Here is a 21,226-nt window from a genome sequence, read left to right as displayed (position 1 = left end):
ATATGAAGCATCGTCTCTGTGTTGAGGTTTTCCTCAACTCTCCTTAATGTTGCCCTCCCCTGTTCTGATCTGCCTTCTCAGGCTACGGTTTCTGCTTGTACTGACTGGAAGGAACAGTGACCGCCTGTCACTGTTTCTCCTCCACCAAGTGTGGTTGGAGGGACAAACTAGCATTGACGTCGCAAAACATTAGCGCTCTTCTTGCCCTAAATATTGCCGTCCCATTTGGTCTCACTCAGTTCCTCCACCTCTGTTCCCTTTGAAGCAAGCGTGCCCGAGTAGACACGTGACCAACGTGCCGGCATCTCTCTCCAGCAGCCAGCCGACTTCCGGCTGTGGTTCCAGCGTTGGCCTTGATTGGCTCCTTCTGTCTGTACGACCTGGGTGTCAGAGCTTCCGGGCTTCTGAGGCGGGAAGCAGAGCTCTGAGTGTCCAGTTTCTACATGCAAAATAGAACATCTGAATCTCTGGTTCAGGTTGCACTTGCAGTGGAATTTTCTTATTATTTCTAATTCAGAACTGCAGGAAAATCATGGTCCAGACACAGTCCCACATCTATGGTAACTTGAAATACTCTGCTTTAGGCATTTTTTCCTGCACTTTCCCCCGGTAATTAAAAATACGCCTTTTAGTTGACCATGTACCGTGCCACAAATGGCTTTGCTCTGGAATCATGTGTACTTGCCCCCGTTTTAAAAATATATTCCGCCCAGGAGCTGAAGACCGCAAGCTTCGGGTGAAGGTGTAAAAACCGCGTAATACCTGTGGATTGCTTTGAGACTTTGGAGATAACGTGCTTTGTAAACAGAGACTGGTGATAAAGATGTGTTAGATAAATGTGCCCTCACTTATACTTAGGAAGGACATGCGTTTTATCTTTCTCCTTCTTAAGGAACTTTTTCTCTTGCCGGTTTTCCTTTCAACCTTGGTTTCTATAGATTTTGTGCTGCTGCTCATTATGACATCGGACTGTTTCCCATAAGGAATTCGATCATTATCCGTTAGGGACCTCTTTTTAAAAATACTTTTAAATTTATTTATTTTCTGCTGTGAGGTATACATGCTTTTCTGGTAAATAAGTCTGAGGTAAGGTATTGATAGGAGACTGGAGAGAGCATTACATTTGTTATATCCTTAATGAAGGAGCTGTAGAATATCCTTAATAAATCCTGGTGAACTCATGACTGCACTTACCCATCTCTGGTTCTCCAAGGAATAATGGGAAGGGCCACGGCTACAGTAACTCTGCATAACCGTCATTGACTCTGCCTCTATTGATTGTGATTAACCAAGATGTATGGAAAACAGTTTTAAGTGTGTAGTGCATGTATCTCGTAAGGTCCATTAAGATGTTCATTATTTTTCAATTGATGCGTCTTAAGCTGCACTTGATGTCTATAGTGGTGCTTTTCCACAGAAGGACTGCTCTGTGGGACTGAGTTCATTTTGTTAATTGCATAATACAATACAGTCATGTTTCATAGAAAACAGTAAATACTCTTGATTTCATTGATTGGTACTCTTTGGTTATTACTAAATAAAGTACGGAGCATGTGAGCAGTTCTTAAAGCCTCTACATGTTAAGGGAAAAAATGTTTCTTGAGATGTGGGACCCCTGCAGGATTGCTCTGCAGCACCTAAGCCACCTCTGTCTTCTGGGTTTAAGTCGGTAGGTTCGTTCACTCAGCATTTACTAAGCACAGAGGAAGACTGCAGACCACCTCTGTTGTTCCCAGGCCGCCACGGGATACAAGTCCGGGCGGTCCCAGAATAGTGTGGGAGGTGTCGGGAGGGGAAGGGCAGGGCACCCACCACAGCACACTAGGGAGAGAGGCACCTAGAGCAGGCTCCGAGTCAGGCGGCTTTCTCCTGGGACTGACTTCTCAGCTGAGTCCAGCCGGACGAGTGTGGGTCAGCTGGCAGAGTTGTGCAGGAGGCAGGGATGTAGATCAGTCCCCTGCGCGCCGCTCCTCAGTCCCGAACCCAAGGTGGGCATTCATCATCCACCATGGCACTTACGATGGCGCTCAGCTTCAGAATCTCCTCGGCACAGGCCCCCAGGCAGCCGCTGCCGGCCTCCTGGCTGGACACGCAAATGGAAGCATCCGCATTCCTGGCCTGAGCCTCGTAGCAAGGCTCCTTTGGCTGCTGCCAGTATTGGTCAGAAGAGACTGTGATTTGGGTTTGGGGATGGTTGTCTGAATGTGGCTCCTCGGAGGGCGAAGTCGGGTCAGCCATTCCATCCATTCTCCCACGTCACCTGCGCGGCGCATGTGGGCTGCACCCCTGTGCCCACCCAGCCTCCACCTCCCCTCCTTGCCAGCCCGTGGAGCCTTTTTGCTGGCTTCCTCCCTTCCAGTGAGAGACCGTGGTAGAATTGACGGGTTCTTCAGGAGCTGTGTCTGGCAGGCCAGAGTCACAGTATTGAGAACGATCAATTCCTGGGTTGCACTTGAATGGGGATGGTTCTGAAAGCTGTATTCGTTTAAAGACCCTGTCCTCAGAGGAGGCAGCCTGGCTGGTTGGCGAAGCAGCAGTTTGAGAAACGCCTGGGGACCTGTTTTGATCCCAGCTGTGCCACTAAAATGTCTTTTGTGACCTTGGGTAAGTCACTTAACCTTACTTACAGCATTCTTAAATCAACACAATCCCCCGGCTTGTTGTGAGAGCCTTGGGAAAAAGTGTTTTTAGCAAATAAGTACAGACACGTGGAAGCCCAGTGTAAACACCCACTTTCTCCTCTGCTGTGCACCCTCTTCTGCATTTATAGAGAAAGAAAGGCTTAAGGTGGTTGCTTTTTTTAACTGGACAGCATTTCTTATTGTCCTTCGGGTCCCTTAGTCCAAATGAGTAGTCCGTTTAGTGGAAACTTACTGGTTACTGGACGCTCTTTGGTGCTAAATCGTTGTAAATTGGCAGTTGCTCTGGTGTGCTGAGCTTGAGGGAGGCTCTCTTCCCGTTCTGTAAACAAAGCCTCAGCCGTGGCCTCTGACCTATTTATTTGGAGGTAACCTTGCCAAGCGTAGAAGAGATGGAGAGAGCATACAGTGTCACTGGCCCATGCCATGGGCTGGGACATCCTCCCTGGTTTTGAAAAGGCTTCTTTCTCCCTCGGTTTTTCTTTAGTGCTCTTACGTCAGCTCACATTTTCGTTGCAGTTGTACTTTGCGCGGACACTAATTAGAGAGCCATCAGCAGTGGGGTCCAGAGGCGTACCGACAATGTAACTGTCATCGTGGCGTCTTAATTGGTTGAGTGTAATTGTCATTAGGCAGCGATAAAGACATCTGGAGTTCTGGAGAAAAATCAGCTTTTTTCCTACCTCCCTCCGATATCTGGTCTTGCTTCTCCTGGCCAACGTTGGTAAGCACTTTCAGATCACAGTTAGGGTTTGGTCCAGTTCCCTCTGCTCCAACCGGTGTTTTACCCTCATGAAAATGTCTGTTTCCTGAGCACGAGTTCATCAGCATGGAGTCTGATCCCCTTGGCTATGGCTGCTTTCGCTTGCGCTCGATTCTAGAGCCCGGCACTGAGTCATCCCCCGGCACCTTCTGAAACAGGGTGTTTATTCTCTGTCCTGCTCAGAAGGGAGACATGCAGTCTCTTACATTCTGCAGCCAAACATTTATGTTATTGGGGGGCCTGGGTGGCGCAGTCAGTTGATCGTCCAGCTCTTGGTTTTGGCTCAGGTCGTGATCTCAGGGTTGTGGGATTGAGCTCTGCTTTGGGCTCTGCAATGACTGGAGCCTGCTTAGGATCCTCTCTGTCTCTCTGTCTCTGTTTGTCTCTTTCTCCGACCCTCTCCCTGGCTCACATGCTCTCTCTGAAATTAAAATTAAATTATAGGAAACAAAAAGAAAAGAAAAAACATTGATCTGTTCTCATGCTCTTTGGACATGAAGAATGAAGTTAAGTGGATATCTATGAAAATGTTCTTCTTTACCAAAATAATTTAGATTATCTTGTGTTTTTATCAGTACTTTAAACAGTTTGGAAGTAAATACAGGGAATTTAATGCCTCTCGGTGTGTGTGTTCTGAGTGTGTCACTGACCATCAGCTGTGGAAGGTGCCACTCAAACTAGTCAGGCTGTTACGTGTGGACACCCCCTTTGAGTCACCATTTGCTGTGGGTATGTGTAAGCCACTGTGAGGGAGATAACATTGAGATCTGGCCTTCTCAGGGACTTGACCGTGAAGTTTAAGACATGGAATGTAACTGTGAATGCCATTTCTTCAGGCACAGGGCATGGTAGTTGAGTCAGAGAAAGCTTCCTGGCGGAGCAGGGCCTGTGCCGGACATTGAGGGGTTGGTAAGCTTGGGGTCAGGGGTTCTCCATCTTGCCTAAACACTGGAGACACTGATGGCCTGCTGTCAATCCCAGAGAGTCCAGTTTTATTTTATTCATTTAAAAAAATTTTTTTAACTTAAAAAAAAATTATTTCTTACTGAGAGAGACAGAGCACGAGCATGGGAGAGGCAGAAAGAGAGGGAGACACAGAATCTGAAGGAAGCTCCAGGCTCTGAGATGTCAGCACAGAGCCCGACGCGGGGCTCCAATCCACAAACTGCAAGATCATGACCTTAGCCAAAGTCAGACGCCCAACCAACTGAGCTGTCCAGGTGCCCCTTAAAAAATTTTTAATGTTTTATTTATTTTTGAGAGAGAGAGGGTGAACATGGGAGGGCAGAGAGAGAGGAAGACACAGAATCCACAGACAGGCTCCAGGCTTTGAGCTGTCAGCACAGAGCCCGACGAGGGGCTGGAACCCATGACTGCGAGATCATGATCTCAGCTGAGGTCGGATGCTTAACCGACTGAGCCCCCCAGGCGCCCCAAGAGAGTCCAGTTTTAACTGGTCTGGGTGTGCTTCAGGCATCAGGAGTTTGTAAAGCAGCCAGGTGCTGCCGCCAGCTTTGGGACCCGCTGGGCGGGTGGGCCAGGGGGAAAGTGCCCAGAAAGGTGGACAGTTGAACAGAGATGCAGAGGCAAGGGTATATGGAAGCCAGGAATGGAGGACCTGGCTGGAGTCTGGAGCAGAAGAGGAGACTGGGTGGCAGCTGGTTTGGGGACTGTTCTCTGTGCGAGGCCCAGTGACAAAGACAACAAGGCCTGAGTAAGTGAGAGGGCTTCCCCAGCCTCCAGCGCTATTCCGGCCTCACTCTCCTAGTTGTTGGGCTCACAGCTCTGAGTAAGGCCCAGCCCCTGCCCTGAGAAGCTTGTAGGTTCTTGGGGATATGAGCAGTCAGTCAGTCTCTCTCTCTCTCTCTCTCTCTCTCTCTCTCTCTCTCTCTCTCTCACTCTCACTCTCACTCTCACACACACACACACACACACACACACACACACACACACACACACACACACTCGTCGTGAGAAAAAAGCCTAGGCTGCTGTCACCTGGGCTGGATCACAGGGGCACTGGGTCTAGTGGGGAGGGGAGGGAGGGAGAATGACTATTCATGTCATCAGGTACTTCTGAGGGCTTGGCTTGTGCAGGGCTGACTTTGGGGGAGGCTCAGAACTAAGGGGCTGTGAGGCGCTGTGAGGCGCTGAGGGGTTTGGGCAGGAGTGGCTTCCCCGGGCAAAGGAACGGAGAGGATGTGGCCATGCGGACACAGAGGGCAGTGCCGGGAGGTGGGGGGCGGGGTGTGGAGGAGACGCTCAGTTGTGCCTCAGTGACCAGGACCAACGGGGTCACTGAGGAAAGGAGGGAATTCATCAACAGGCTAGATTGTGGTGGACTGAAGCCTTTCAAGGAGCACATTCCATTTAATTCTAGACACATGGTGTCTCCGGGTGAGTGGGACACTTTTTGTGGAGGACAAGGCCGAACAGGACCCTCCACATGCCCTGCGTGTCCTCCCTCCGCCTCCCAGAGCTGAGAGGGGGCACTGGATTGTGTCTCCCAGCTCGCTGGTGGGTGTGGTCCAGCAGTTTCTCAGGTTTTGGTTTTGCTGTTTTGCCTCCCAACGTCTGTGTAAAGGGACCTTGGGGCTGGAACTCACGCCACTGAAGCGCTCCCTTGTGGCCCCTGGTGGGTGTCGGCCTCCCAGCAGATGGACTCACTCCGAAAGTCCCTTCGTTCTATGACCCCTGCATTCCCTTTCCGTGTCTCCCGCTCCCCTGCTCTGTACTTCCGGGCATGTCACCACCCTGCTCCCCTTTCTCTTCTGAAATGCCCCCTTCCTTCCCCATGGAATGTAACCTGGAGAATCTAATCATGCACAGTCGAGACAGTCAAACGTGGGTTGAGTGTTGCTACGGCCAAGCAAGTGGCCTTTGTCCAGGGAGCGCCCGAGTCGTTGTCAGGGTGTCACGGTGAGCCTGCAGACCGGACGCGGCCGTGTGGGCTCTGGTGTAGGGTTCCTCGTTAGGAGGGGTGAGCTGGAATGCTGCCCTGACGGCCTGGGAGCCAGCGGCCGTGCTTTGGCAGTGGTGATATCAATCTCCGCCCTTGCTTGCTTTTCACCAGGCTTAACGGCACTCGGAGTGAATGTTCCTATTTACTGGAGGATCAGGGGTCCTGCAGAGCTCCCGGAGGCCGATTTTCTGAAAGCCTGTCCCTCCTGCTGGCTCTCCACACCCGCCTCGCACTCCCCAGGCTCCATCCTGCGTGGAGAGAGCCACGTCTCCAGCAGAGGGGATTTACATGACACAATCACCCTTGAATCACATGCTAGGTGTATTTACTGTCAGTAGTTTGAGGGAAATACTGTTACCTTCCGCAAACGACGCACTCCTCCATCAAAGTGTTCTTAGTGTATTAAGAAACCTCACATGAGAAATTGATCTGTAACTACTTAATAGAGCTCTCATGTGATAGATTTCAGTAGGTAGGTACATGTCAGGGAATCTTGGATTATCTTGTTTGAGTGTTTATATTTTATATTTCAGATCCAAGAAACCCTGGAGGACCTATGGCCCGGGCCTCAGGAAGATAGAACCCTGCTTAAGATCGCCTGCCTGTCTGTGGGCGGGGGGGGGGGGGGGGGGGGGGGGGGGGGGGGGGGGGGGGGGGGGGGGGGGGGGGGGGGCGGGGGGGGGTACATCATTAGACTCTGAAAGCATTTCTAACACACCTCCCCGCAGTCACTGTAACATTGAATCAAGCCCTCTGTGGCAGCTATAAGGCACGGGTGTCAGTGCCTCCGTGGCAGGCGCACACCACCTCATCTGGTCATTCCATTATCCTCGTGTCTGTGGGGCCTGATATCTGAGCAGCTTCTGGCCCTGCCTTGGCTTTGATGGAGAGAGTCATTTGTCGGAGTGGCAGTAGTAATAGGGGAGAGTGAGTGCTCCTGTTTTCTAAGTGGGCCAAACCCGGGAGTGTCATGCATTTGGGCAAGAGCTTTTCATGAGAAAGCAGCATTGTCTGGCTGCTAAAGGCAAGATTTAATTGTTTCAGCAAATCAATTAGTCTTTAGGGACTTTAATCAGTCAAATCTGATGCATGGGCGAGGCATTAGAAAGCTCGTGCCTGTGAGACCATTAGTCCTTACTTAGCATCTCTCTGTCTCTGTCTTTAGTGTATGTGTGTAAACACTGTGACTTGGACAAATTTCGGCCAGCCATTTCTTTGCTGGGAGAGCGTGGGTTAGCGGACTGGTGAGCCTGGCGTCAAGGAGACCGTGCCCTCCGGTGTGGCGTGTGCCACTCTCCTTGAACCGCCACCGTTGTGCTGAAACAACGTGAACCATGTCAACAGCCTTCTGTCGTCCGCTTGACACTTTCTCCCGTTGGAGTCACTCCTCTGCACAGCGCGGCGGGAGCGACTCTGCAGTGGCCGCGTCCTCCTCGGAGGTTGCAGGGCTCTCCCCGCTCCCTCCGCCAGGCCCTGCTCGCCGGTCCCCGTTTGGAACCAAGTGTGCCCTTCTCTTCCAGATACACATCAGGGGACGTACGGGTGTGGGACACCCGCACCTGGGACTACACAGCCCCTTTCCTGGAATCAGAGAATGAGGAGGACGAGCCTGGAATGCAGCCATATGTCTCCTTTGTGAGGATAAACAGCTCGCTGGCGGTGGCGGCTTATGAGGATGGTAAGTAACTGCAACCCTCCTCCCTATTAAGGAAAAAAAAAAAGCTTTACAAAAATTAAGCAGCTGCGGCCGGCTGCCCCCTGTAATCCCTGCACACGTACACGTGAGCATACACACATGCTCGAGCACATGCACCCGCTCTTTGCCTTTATGTGGAGAAGTTGGCCAATAACCGTCCATGCATTAGTAGGCATGGAGCACAGCACCCAGTAAGAATGGCGTTTAATTCCTACTGGAGCTGGTAGACTGGGTTTCTGTGCCAGACCTGAGGCTGGCCAAGCCATCTTAAGCAAATAGCTTGTTTGGTATAAAATATTAAATATACTTGGCCTACTTTTCCTTCAGTCTCTGCTCAGTCCAAAGGGAACAGGGAGAGGGGGGGATAGACAGATAATCTATCGGCAAATATGTAAATAGAAAAATAAAAGTCCGTGCCTACCTTTTCCTGGCGCTTACATACCATACAAGATAATTTATGGTGATCTGTGGTCTCTCTAGGATTGATAGGATTCTTTTGTGTACGGACAGCTGTGGATTTACAGAACTAGGTAAGAAAAGTCTGAAATTATATTTACCTAAGTCAGTTTTGTAGCTGACAGGAATAATGACTTTGGTGGCCGTGACATCCTGTGTTCCTACCTTCCACTCTCTGTGAAGTTGGAATCCCTAAGCTTTGTCTCCCCACTTGCCTGGAAGGTGAACCACAGAATATTCTGGAATGTTGGTGTCCATGTCGTGGTTGGCTCAGAGGGACGAAACAGTAGTAAAGTAGCTCATGGGCAGGGTTAGATCCATAGGTCATTTAAAAAATAGAGTGGACATCTTGAAAATATTTTGTTTATTACTTTAACATGAACTCTGTTCTTTCAGTCTGGCACAAGTAGACACCATTGGTAGATTGTTTTCAGCCTCTAGAAATTCAGCCAAGCTGTTTCCGTGATATAGGACTTCCTCTGTGTTGATCGAGACCCTGGATGGGTAACAGAATATGAGTTGGGTGTGTTTGCTGCTTTTCAAATCACCAAGGGCTTCTTCTAGTACAAGTATGCAAAGATGGTAGCGCCCTTGGAATCCTACAGTTTGAGAGTCCTAGCCTCCCCCCGCCATGTACATGCACACGCACCCACACTTCTGTTCTGGTGGGGAAACGGGTCCAGAGAGGCCAACGGGGTGATTCACTTTGGCTCAGGTTGGTAGCGGTGCATCCAGAAGTGTGAGTGTGTGTCTCGGGCCACGTCAGGGTTGTAGTGCACTGCTGATGGAGCCCTCCACACAGACGCCTGGAGAAGTGGGCACCCAGTTGGTGCCCCCACCTCCCCTGTCTCGTGGGCTCGGAATACAGCTTGAGGAGATGGGCACTCATTTGGTTCCACGTTGCCGGTGACAGCATGTTTGTCCCCCCTTCCCTGTTGCTGCACAGAAACATTGGGGAGCCACGTAGGTAGGACAGAGACACTACTTCCTTTGGCAAATGATGTCCAAAATCTATTTTTGAAACTTGATTTTAAAAGATACAGTTAGGGGTGCCTGGGTGGCTCAGTCGGTTAAGCGTCCGACTTCGGCTCAGGTCATGATCTCACAGTTCCTAGGTTCAAGCCCCACGTCGGGCTCCATGCTGACAGCTCAGAGGCTGGAGCCTGCTGCGGATTCTGTGTGTCCCTCTCTCCCCGTCCCTCCTGGACTCATGCTCTGTTTCTCTCTGTCTCAATAATAAATAAACATTAAAAAAAAGTTAAAGTTCAAACAGAGCAAAAGTATAAAATGAAAAGAAAATGTATCCAAAGAGAAGCTGAAGTGTTCCATCCCGCCCCCTACATATGATCGCTCTCTGTGCTTTTCTGCACCTTGCCTTTTTTTTTTTTCTTTCTAACCTAATGACACATCTTGGTATATTCCCACATTGGCACTTGAGGTAGACTTTATTTTTCATCCTGTGGACTATGGCATGAAGTGGCTATATTTATAATTTATTTATTAGAGCCCTAATGACACACACACTTGGGTTGTTTATTTTTGTTATTAAAAACAGCGCTGCAAGCAATATCCTCAAACAAGCATCACGGTGGACTCGTGCGAGTCCAGCTATGGGGTAAATTACTAGTTATTACCGGGCTGGAGGCTGCAGATCCTTTACGTTTGGATAAATATTACCAAATTGCCCTCCAAAACGGTTCAGCCAGTTAATGGTTGCACCAAAATGGATGAGCGTGCCAGCTTCCCCGCGCCGGTCCGATGGGTGGGAATGGGGTCTCCCCGTTGTTTCTGCCTTCACGTGAATGTGCTGGATTTCATCGTCTTGCTTCTCCCCTCTTTTTCTGCAAATGGCTTGTTCCTGTCTGTTCCCATTTTTCTCTGTATTCTCTTTCCTGGTTGGAAAGAAAGGGATCAGGAAGTAGTCCTTGCCATGCTTGCGTCAAGTGTGTGTGTCCGGTTTGTCAGTTGTTCTTCAGTGGACCTTGTTTACGGTTTAGTTTTCAAGACGGTAGTTGTATATGTGTGTAATTCTAGTTTTTTGACAGCATGCGTGCAAGGGTGGGGGCAGAGGTGGGGAGACAGAGAATCCCAAGCAGGCTCCATGCCCAGCACAGCACCTGACGCAGGGTTCTATCTCCCAAATCGTGGGATCGTGACCTGAGCCGACATCAAGAGCTGGAGTCCTTAACTGAGCCACCCACACGCCCCATAATTTAATTTTTTAAATCCATAAATGCATGGGTTTTATCTTATAACTTAATGTTTTGACTAAGTACTATCTTTTTAGGGATATAAGATGAAAGAGTCATAAACGATTACACACTGGAAAGTCTTGCTTTTACCTGTTTCGTCCACTCCATTCTAAAGCAACCATGTGTTTTAGGTTTTTGTCCTTCCAGTAGTTCAGTATTATAAATATAACCATATATGAATATTCTTATTTTCCTCCTTTTTCTTTAAAAAAATATTCTAACGTTTATTTTTGAGAGAGAGAGAGAGAGCACAGGTTGAGAAGGGGCAGAGAGAGAGGGAGACACAGAATCTGAAGCAGGCTCCAGTCTCTGAGCTAGCTGTCAGCACAGAGCCTGATGTGAGGCCTGAACTCCCAAACCATGAGATCATGACCTGAGCTAAAGTCAGACGCTTAACCAACCGAGCCCCCCAGGCGCTCCATTATCCCCCTTTTTCTTGAATGAAAATATTACTTTATATTATTCCATACCTTGGCTTTTTTTCACTTAATGACCTGTCTTGAAAGCGTGTGCATGTCTGCGTATAGAAAAACAGCCTCCCCTTTTTCCCGTACCTGCCCAATATTCGGTGTGCACAACCTTGGTTCATTGACACCGTCTCTCACTGAGGAACTGCTGTGTTGTTTCCGACCTTCCGCTATTACAGCGTTGCAGTGAAAGACCCTGCTGGTAAGACCTTTCCTGTCCGTGCAGGCAGGGTAGTTTCCTATCAAACTGACGAATCACAGGGTAAATAAATGCACATGGGGTTTATACAGTTTTGCTTTCTCACCAGCAAGGTGTGTAAGTATGCCTATTTCCTCACAGTTTTCCCAGCAAGATGGGTTTCAGACACCTGGGTTTGATAGATTAGAAATGGTATCCAAGGGCGCCTGGCTGGCTCAGTCGGTGGAGCGTACATGTGACTTTTGATCTCGGGGTTGTGAGTTCCAGCCCCAGGTTGGGTGTAGACAGAACTAAAAAATAAAATCTAAAAAAAAAAAAGGTACCCAAATGTAGTTTCAGTTTACATTTCCCTTAGCCTAAGAATTGTTTTTCATCTTTGTACCTCTTTCTAATAAGCTGGGGCTTATTTTTCGTGCTTGAATCTTGGCCAATGTAGAGTTCATCCTGGGACAGTGTAAAATACGAATCTGAGAATTTTTTTTCCTGGCATCTCTTCTTAGAAAGCCCATCCTTCCCTACCTCACTGGTTTGAGGTGCTGCCTTTATAACTGTTTAGAGGTGACATTCTCTTAGTGCTCAGGTTCGTTTCTGGCTGTTTTCCTCTGTCCCCGTTGGTCTGTCTAGTTGTTTACTTTTACACCATGACGTTTGTCTTTCTGGGTTTCAGGGCATGCTTGAGGGGTCAACCCTACTCTAAGGTTAGATTAAATCTATAGTACTTCCATGGTTTATGTTGAAATCTTTGGTCTCAAATTTGTGTTGGAATTAGGATTATTCCTTTGGTGGGAACTCTTGCGTTCTCCTTCCCTCTTACTCGGAGCTGGTTTGACCGGTCTCATTGGGGTTTAACTATTCACGGGCTACACAACCCTTCATTTTTCTCCCCAACCTCAGGCGGCGTTGCTTTGGTCTCACGTCAGTTTAACAGATTGACACTGTGATATTTATACCAACATATTCATGAGTAGCTACTTCTGGGCAAAGACAGATGGAAATAATCAAATGTACGTTTTGTACTGCTCCTTCCCAGGAGCGGCGGACAGGCACTTCTTAGGCAAAACACGGTCAAGAAGCAGTGTACTTTGTGGGGTATGCTGTGTAACATTGGCGACCACCCTGCAGAAAAGAATAAGATGATAAAATGAGTTAATGAACTTCAGCTCTCCGGCTGTGCCAAAGGGAGGCTCTGTAGCCACTGAGGTCTACACCCACGCTCTCCACGGAAAGGGTCTGATCCAGAGGGGAGCGGAAGCGGCTTTGGGAGGAAGGAAGTTGCCCCTCTCTCCTCTGCAGCCTCCTCGCCCTGCAGGGACCCTGCACGCCCACCTGGGGTGTGGAGATTTGGCAAGGTGATCCACAGTTGTGATTTTTTGAATTCCAATCCACTGGCTTCATATTTCTCCTGCCTTGTTTCCAATTGTCAGCACTGGCGGTCCTCCAGTTTGATTTTACCACTAATTGTGTTGCACGGTACCGTACCGAAATGAATCAAATCAAAATGCTTTTCCTGGAGCATTAGAGAAAGCAGGCGAAGGTTCTGAGTAATGAGCAGATGCTGCGAATGCAGGGACAGTGGAGACCTCGCCAGGCCTCCATCTGCTCCACGCTTGCCTGCCCCTGGCCCCGAGCCACAGCGTTAGGGAGGGCGGCGTGCCCGAAACCCGCTCCCCGATCACGGAGTTTGTCTTGAAAACTCGCTGTTTGGTGAGAGATGAGAGGACACCCTTCGTAGGTGCAAAGAAGTTCTCATCGGCCCCCCTGGGTAGAGAGGAGAGGCTCGGCACAGGGCGCAGGAGCTGGCGTGTGGCCGTCCCTCTGTGCCACCGGCCAGCAAGGCAGAGTGGCTTCTCCACTCGCGCAGGGCTCCCAGTGCCATCGTCAGATCGCACACGTGCTCCATTGTCCAGGCTGTGCCTGCCCTGGGCCGAGGTGACTGTCATTTCTCATACCTACTGGTGTAGGCACAATGGATGGGAGTGGGTCTCTCCCCGCTTCGTCTTATCAGAGAACGGCAGGCCCGCGTCTGAGTTTGGTAGCTGTGATGAAGACCAGGTGCTTTTTAAACTCTATTTATAGTTTTATGTTTAATTTAAAAAAACGAGTTCTTTGCCTTATGTCTCTTGTTTGTATGTTGGTGGTGACGTTGGACTAGAATGACATAACCTTTGAATGTAGTAACCGACAGTTCCCTCCCACCCCGCCCCCAGTCAAGATGGACGTCTTGGAAGTGGAAGACGAGCGAGCCGGCCTCGCCTGGGAGGCGGCTGGACAGCTGGCTGTGGATTGTGGGGGCCGCTTCTGCCAAGGCCTTTCTTTGCTGCTCACTTTTCTCTTCAGGGTCAGTAACTAGTTTCTGCGTGAAATCTTTGCCTACCCTGAGGTCTAGGAGTCTTCCTCGGTGTTTGACAAACAAAATGCAACTGGTTTCTGACAGCCCCCTCAATACTGGGTGTAGTCCTTTTAAAGCTAGGACGCCTTGGCAGACGTGAACAGTGAACAGTAGGAGCGCTCACATGGTCAGCTTCCTCGGAGCGGAATGAAACCCTGGACTGCAGAGTTCGGACCTGAGAAGGTTCTTTGAGTGCTGAGGAAGTGTTTCTGGGGGGATCGAACTTGAAGGTGGACTGCCATCTGGCATGGGCCAGAACGCGACACTGTGTTTCATAGACAAGCCGTAGCGACTCTGCTTATGTGATGTGGGAAGTTTTTGAATAAAAAAATTGGGGCACCTGGGTGGCTCAGTTGGTAAAGCATTCAACTCTTGTTTTTTTTTTTTAATGTTTATTTTCGAGAGAGAAGGAGAACAAGAACGAGTGAGGGAGGGGCAGAGAGAGAGGGAGGCACAGAATCCGAAGCAGGCTCCAGGCTCTGAGCTGTCAGCACAGAGCCTGACGCGGGGCTTGAACCCATGAACTGTGAGATCATGACCTGAACTGGAATTGGACGCTTAACCAACTGAGACATCCAGGTGCCCCTAAAAGGTCCAACTCTTGATTTTGGCTCAGGTCATGATCTCACGGTCATGAGATTGAGCCATGTCAGGCTCAGCACTGGGTGTGGAGCCTGCCTAAGGTTCTCTCTCTCTGTCTCTGTCTCTGTCTCTCTCTCTCTCTCTCTCTCTCTCTCTCAAAAGAAAAAGCATTTTAAAAGTTTTCCCATTTTTGGTGAGAAGAGTTTGACATTATATTGCGCACTCGGTTACGTATGCTTCGGACTGAGTACACCTTATAAGGGGAGTATTCCTCGAGTGGGAATCTAGAGATAAAATCTTGAGCAGGAGCTGTGAGATCTCCAGGAAAGGTTTGTTTTTATAAATCTATAGTTTTATAGGAACTTAGAAAAAACAACCCTGGATCCTTTGACCTTGTAACTGACCCGGGCTGCATGATCTCAGTGTTTGAATTTGCATTTTGTGTTCCCAGCCTGTTGGCACCAAGTGATCGTCTTACCTGCGGGCCTTGTGGTTATTTCTCGTGCTGTGGGTCCACAGGGGACGTTCTAGAGGTTCGCAAGCTCTCAGGCGTAGGAAACTCTGGGGAGGGAAGTTCTCATGCCGTAGGCACAGCCCAGCAGAGGATTGCTTTCTAGGATAACGACACATTTTTGAAGTTACTAGTGAAAAACTTGAAACAATTTTTGTCATGCAGGAAGTCGCTCATTAAATTTGTGGTAGGAGATTTGGTGGTAATCTCCTGGTTTACTGGGGTGGTTTTCCTGAAAACTGATTTTTTTTAATGTTTATTCATTTTGAGAGAGAGAGAGAGAGCGCGCACGCACGCGCGAGTGAGCGCGAGCACGTGCAGGGGAGGGGCAGAGAGAGAATCTCAGGCAGGCTCTGTGCTGTCAGTGCATGACCTGAGCCAAAATGAAGAGCCAGATGTTCAAGTGACAGAACCACCCAAGTGCCCCCAAACCTGATTTTTGATAACCTACAGTGTGATGCATTAAATTCAAAGCATTTGTCTTGTCGTATTAAAGCTGAGGTTAAAAATAGAAAGGAACGAAAACTAGTGCAGGGTGTTTTCCGGGGAGACCACTGAGACTACAGACATAAATTGTCCGAGTTCGTAAATGGACCTAATGAAATCCAAGCACGAGTTTGTTTTGGAGACTAACAAATCAGATTTTAAGTGTGAGGATTTAATTTCCCTTTCAATACTTGTAATTTTGATTGTAGGATTTATTCTGTACTAAACCCCAGGGCTCTGGTAAAGCAGAAGTAAACATATTCGTGGAATGTATTTTTGCTTTAAAAGCAAGATGTGCCTGCTTGTCTGCCATTCCAGTCAGAAAGCTATTAGGCAAGCTGCAGTGGAGTAGGAAGGGAGCCCAGTGGGGCCAGGGACAGTGGCCTGGCGGGTGTGGGAGATTGGCAGCGTCCAGGGAGATGGGATAGGTAAGTGTATTAAGGATCATGGAAGCCAGTGTTCTCACTGTTAGAGAGGGGAGTTACAGGCATGGAAGACAGAGATGCAGGTGAACCCTGCGGTGCTAGGTTGGGGTAGGAGGTGTCGTGTGGAATTCGTGGCTGTCAGCACAGAAGGAGTAGTAAGTAGAGGTGTGCGTGTCCTCGCTTTGTTCGCTGAGAAGCTGTGGGAGCGGCAGCAGTCCGGTTGCAGCGCGCACTCACAGCGCTCAGGTCTTAAAAGTATGAGTCTCCACTGAAAGGAATCGGGATGCTTGGCGAAGAGGTTGCCTCCAGGACTGGGCTAGGGAAAGAATGGAATAAGCCTGGAACCTCCTCCCATACCAGGAAATACCGAAGTGCTTAAGGAATAAGGGTGATATGTCAAAGAACACAGAGCTACCTTGAATGTGTTCTCACTGGCTACGTCTGGGACCGTTCAAGTATCAAAATAATGGTCACAGATGATAACCTATTGGACAAAATAGGAATTTTTGAGTTACACACTTAAAGTAGAACGTCATCTAACAGATATAGAAGGGAAGATGGAATTAGAAAATCACCAGTTGGCAGTTAGGATGGTAATCATTGAGACCAAAAAAAAAAAAAACATTAATTGATGCTAAAACTAGCAGATGAGAAGAAGATAAGGGATAGGATTTTACATCTAAAAGAATCTCCCTGCCAAACACTAATTAATTAGAGAGTGAGGAAAAAAAGTAACTTTGTAGTCAAGCCTGGCAGATGCCCAATTACTAAAGTGGTCAAATTCAACACCAGTAATGGGACAAATTGACATCCTGTGCTACTTAATAGAATACACTGAGACAAACACAGAATTGCTTCTGTGAGACTCCAGTCAAGAAGGCATAACCTGCCTGAATCCCGAGGAAATATTAGAGAGCCCACATTGGGGGACATTCCACAGAAAGACTGATCTGACTTCTATAAAGCCATCAAACTCATGCAAGTGTTTAAAAAACAAAACAAAATAAAACTATTCCAGGTTGAAGGAGACCAGACAACTGAGGGCCCTGTATTATCTGGATTGGGTCCTCTTGCTCTAAAGGACAGTACTGGGACAGCTGGAAATGGGATCTGAGTAATGGGTAGATAGACGTTCTTGCAAGTTTTCTGTAATTGTCAGATTGTTTCAAAATAAGTTAAAAATTTTTTTGCTTCTGATTAAGATGAACAGGGAGAAGATTTATTTTTTTCTGCCTTAAATAACTGGAAAACCAGACAGAATATATTAAATGGTTTTCAGACATTGATCTAAGGGCTCAGTCTTGGACTATGTGTTTTTCAAACAAGATGAGTCCTACAATTATACCAGCTTCCCAACTGGAGACAACCCAGTACAGGGAAAGGGAAGCTGAACAGAACCTGGACCTCACTGAGTTGAAGAGACACCAAGAGGTCGAGGAAGCCAAGATGGAAAGAATTTGTGGGCCAGAGTATCAGGAAGGAGGGAGCTGCACAAAGGGAGAACTCTGCAGATCTGAAGGGACCCCTCTGTCTTTGAGTACTGATTTGCCCATGTGTGAGAAGAAATACCCGAGACCAGGGGAATAAACCGCCAGAAAGGAGAAGGCAGAACAATTTTTGAAGCTCATACGGGGTTGGGAATAGTTTGCATTCCCACCAACCATCATGGAAAGTCCTCTCTCTTCTTATTAGGCCACTGATCCTATCACGAGGGCCACCTCTCAAGACTTAATCTAATTTTAAGTACCTCCCAAAAGCGCCATCTGTAAATAGCATCACCTTGGGGGTATAAGCTTCCACTTGTGAATTTGGGGGGAGATAAACATTCCGTCCATGACACCAAGGAAGCTATTTTAAGTATGAAACTCAAGTAAGTAAAAAGGATGGGCAGTTATACCATGTAGGAGTGGCTAAACTAATTTCAAACCAAGTATATTTTATTTTATTTTTTAATATTCCTTTTTGAGCGAGACAGAGTGTGAGCGGGCAAGGGGTAGAGAGAGAGGGAGACACAGAATCCTAAGCAGGCTCCAAGCTCTGGGCCATCAGCACAGAACCCAATGCAGGGGTCAAGCTCATGAACCGTGAGATCATGACCTCAGCTGAAGTCAGATGCTTAACCGACTGATCCACCCAGGCATCCTAAACAAAATAGATTTTAGAACAGGGAATATTAACAGGAAGAAAGGAACATTTCATAATGATAAATGGATCAGTTCATCAAATGGATATAATAATCCTAACTATGCATCTAATAACACAACTTCATAATACACGAAAGCTGACAAATGACAGAAGAATAGACAAATTCATAATTATAGTAGAAATTTCAGGCACTTTTATTTCAGTAATTGATGCAGGTAATCAATAATTGGTAAGGGCATAAAAGATTGAACAACATTGTCAGACAATTTTACCTAATTGGCATTTATAGAGCTTTATACGCAACAACTACAAAATGCACATTCTTTTCAAGTAGACTGAGACAGACTATGTTGTGGGCCATAAAATTAGTTTTAGTAACTTTAAGATGATTGAAATCCTACAAAATATATTCTCCTACAAAGTATATTTTTGGGCAACTATAGAATTAAAGTAAAAATTACAAAGATAGCTGTGAAACCTCCAAATATTTGGAAATTAAACAGCACACTTCTAAGTAACCCATGAGTTAAAGAAGAGGGGCGCCCGGGTGGCTCAGTCAGTTGAGCGTTCAGCTTCGGTTCAAGCCATGATCTCCCGTTTCATGAGTGTGAGCCCCGTGTCAGGCTTGCTGCTTTCAGCACGGAGCCTGCTTCAGATTCTCCATCCCCCCCCCTTTCTCTGCTCCTTCCTCACTCATGCTCACTTGCTCTCAAAAATAAACATTAAAAAAATAAATCAAAATATTTTGAATGAAAATGAAAAACTGCACATCAGGATGTATGCAGTATAGGTGAAGCAGTGCTTAGAGGGGGGTTTAAAGCAATGAATGCTTATATTTGGAAAGGGAAAAATCTCCAGTCCATGATCTCACTTTTCACCTTAATGAGAAAAAGAGCAAATTAAAACAAACAGAAGGAGCACAATAATGAAGAACAGGAATCAATGAAATTGAAGAGAAAAAAAATACAGGAAAATCAAAACTGGTTCTTTTAAAAAAAATAATCAAGCTGACAGGCACTAGTCCGAATGACTAAAGGGGAAACGAACCAACATCAGGAACGCAACCGGGGCCTTCTTTATAGATCTTACTACACTGAAACATTATGAACAACTTCACGCCAGCACATTCAGCCTCTTAGATGAAGTGGATAAATTGACTTTGTGAAAGGCACAAATTTTCAAAATTCACTTAAACTAGAAAGCTTAATAAAATAGCTGTATTTCTATTAAAGAAATAGAATTTGTAATGTTAAATTTTCCCACAAGGAAAACTTCAAGTCCACTGGCTTTACTGGAGAGTTCTACCAGGGGTCTAAGAAAGAATAATCCTGTATACTTTCATAAAATAGACTTAGGAGGGAACACTTATCAAGAAGATCAGCATTACCCTCATACCAACACCAGATACAGAAGAAATAACTAGTATATGTATGGAAACAAGGAAACTACAGACCAGTACTCCACATGAATATAAATGTAAAAATGCTTAACAAAATACTATAAAATGGAGTCCTCCAATACATTAAAAGGATAATACATCATAGCCACTTAAGATTCATCCAAGGAATTTAAGGTTAGTTTAACATTTGAAAATCATTTTATCATATTAACAGATTATAAAAGAAAAACCTAATGATCAACTCAATGAAACAAATATTTGGCAAAAACCAATTAGTATTGATGATTTAAAAACTTGTGGCTGATGGGTGCCTGGGTGGCTCAGTTGGTTAAGCATCCAACTTTGGCTCAGGTCATGATCTCACAGTTCCTGGGTTCAAGCCCCGCTTTGGGCTCTGCTGACAGCTTAGAGCCTGGAGCCTGCTTCACATTCTGTGTCTCCCTCTCTCTTGCCCCTTCCCAACTTGTGTTCTCTCTCTCTCTCTCAAAAATAAACAAACACTAAAAATTGAAAAACAGACTCCTGGCTGAGTGACCTAGAAAGGAACTTTCGCGGCGCCTGGGTGGCTCAGTCAGTTGAGTGTCTGACTCGTCATTTCGGCCCAGGTCATGATTTCACAGTTTGTGGGTTTGAGCCCGCTGTCAGGCTCTGTGCTGGGAGCCTGCCTGGGATTCTCTCTCCCTCTCTGCCTCTCGCGCACTTGTGTGTGTGCGCACTCACTCTCCCAAAATAAACAAACTTAAAAAGGGGGGGCGTGTCTCTATAAAAGATGTATAGCTAACTTCATACATAATGGTAGAAGACCAGGCTTTCTGAAAATCGGAAACATGGCAAGGGTGTCCACTTTTATTACTGTGAGTTACTCAACACTGTATTGGAGATCCTCCTCGGTGCACTGATGCCAGAACCAGAAAGGGCATTCAGATAGGGAGAAGTAAAACTGGATAACTTGTCTATGCATAAAATCCTAAACTATCACAAACATGTTACTAGGACTTTCAAGTATCTTTAGCAATGTCACTGAGATGAGATCAGTACGCAAAGTACCAATTGTATTCAAGTTAGCCACAAACAGTTGGAAAAATAAAAGCTAATTGGGATTAATTCAGCAAATATTAGCAAAATATATGGAAGACCTGTGTGCTGAAAACTATAGAATACCGAGGGAACTTCAAGCCCAAAGGAATGTAGAGAGTTCTATTCGAGGACTGGGAGATGGAATGCTGTTGAGATGTCCGCTTCTGTCTGTTCTCTACTGTTACTGCATTCTATCTGCAAGTTAACTCAGATGGATTATAGACTTCCATGTAAAACGTTCGGACAAAAACAAAGCAGAAGAATCTTTGTGACCTTGGGCTGGACAAAGATTTCTTCGGACACAGAAGTCACAAATTATTTTTAAAAAAAGTTAGACTGCATCAAAAGTAAAAACCTTTGATCATGAATATCAGAGCAGAGTTGAAAAGCAAAGAAAGAGGAACAATTCTGGGTACACACAGCCACTATTTTTAGCCACGCCTGCTCCCACTATACTATGACCCCATGAATCCAATATCCATTACTTTGGATCTCTTTGACAATAGGTCCACATTTCTTCATGAAAGATTATTTTAAAATTAAAGATATAACAGAAATGTCAGTCACTAAACGTGTTCGGTGGTCTATGTTCTGTGTGGTCGGTGGATGCGTGGAGCCACTAAGGGAATCCTTTCTCTCGAGCATCCAGAACATTAAGCGTATCCATTTTCCCATTGCACTTTGTATCATCTGTTCCGTGTTACACTTTGGGTATTAAAAGGTTTGTTTCTCTCAGATGCGGGTTTTGTGAGCATAGGAGTCCCGTCCTTTCTCTCTG

General features: G+C 46.8%; 1 protein-coding gene across 1 annotated transcript in view; it reads left to right on the top strand.

The window, feature by feature from the left end:
* The window catches only part of FBXW8 (F-box and WD repeat domain containing 8), a 107,748-nt gene that overhangs the window by 36,973 nt on the left and 49,549 nt on the right, over positions 1 to 21,226 (top strand). The window contains exon 5 of the mRNA XM_029921828.1: positions 7,885 to 8,042. Within this exon, the coding sequence (XP_029777688.1) occupies positions 7,885 to 8,042 (158 nt within the window). The remainder of the gene's footprint in view (positions 1 to 7,884; positions 8,043 to 21,226) is intronic.

Source organism: Suricata suricatta, chromosome 14 (assembly GCF_006229205.1).
Source record: "Suricata suricatta isolate VVHF042 chromosome 14, meerkat_22Aug2017_6uvM2_HiC, whole genome shotgun sequence".
NCBI lineage: Eukaryota > Metazoa > Chordata > Mammalia > Carnivora > Herpestidae > Suricata > Suricata suricatta.
Note: the sequence above shows the minus strand (reverse complement) of the source record. Positions and strands in the feature narration are given on the sequence as shown.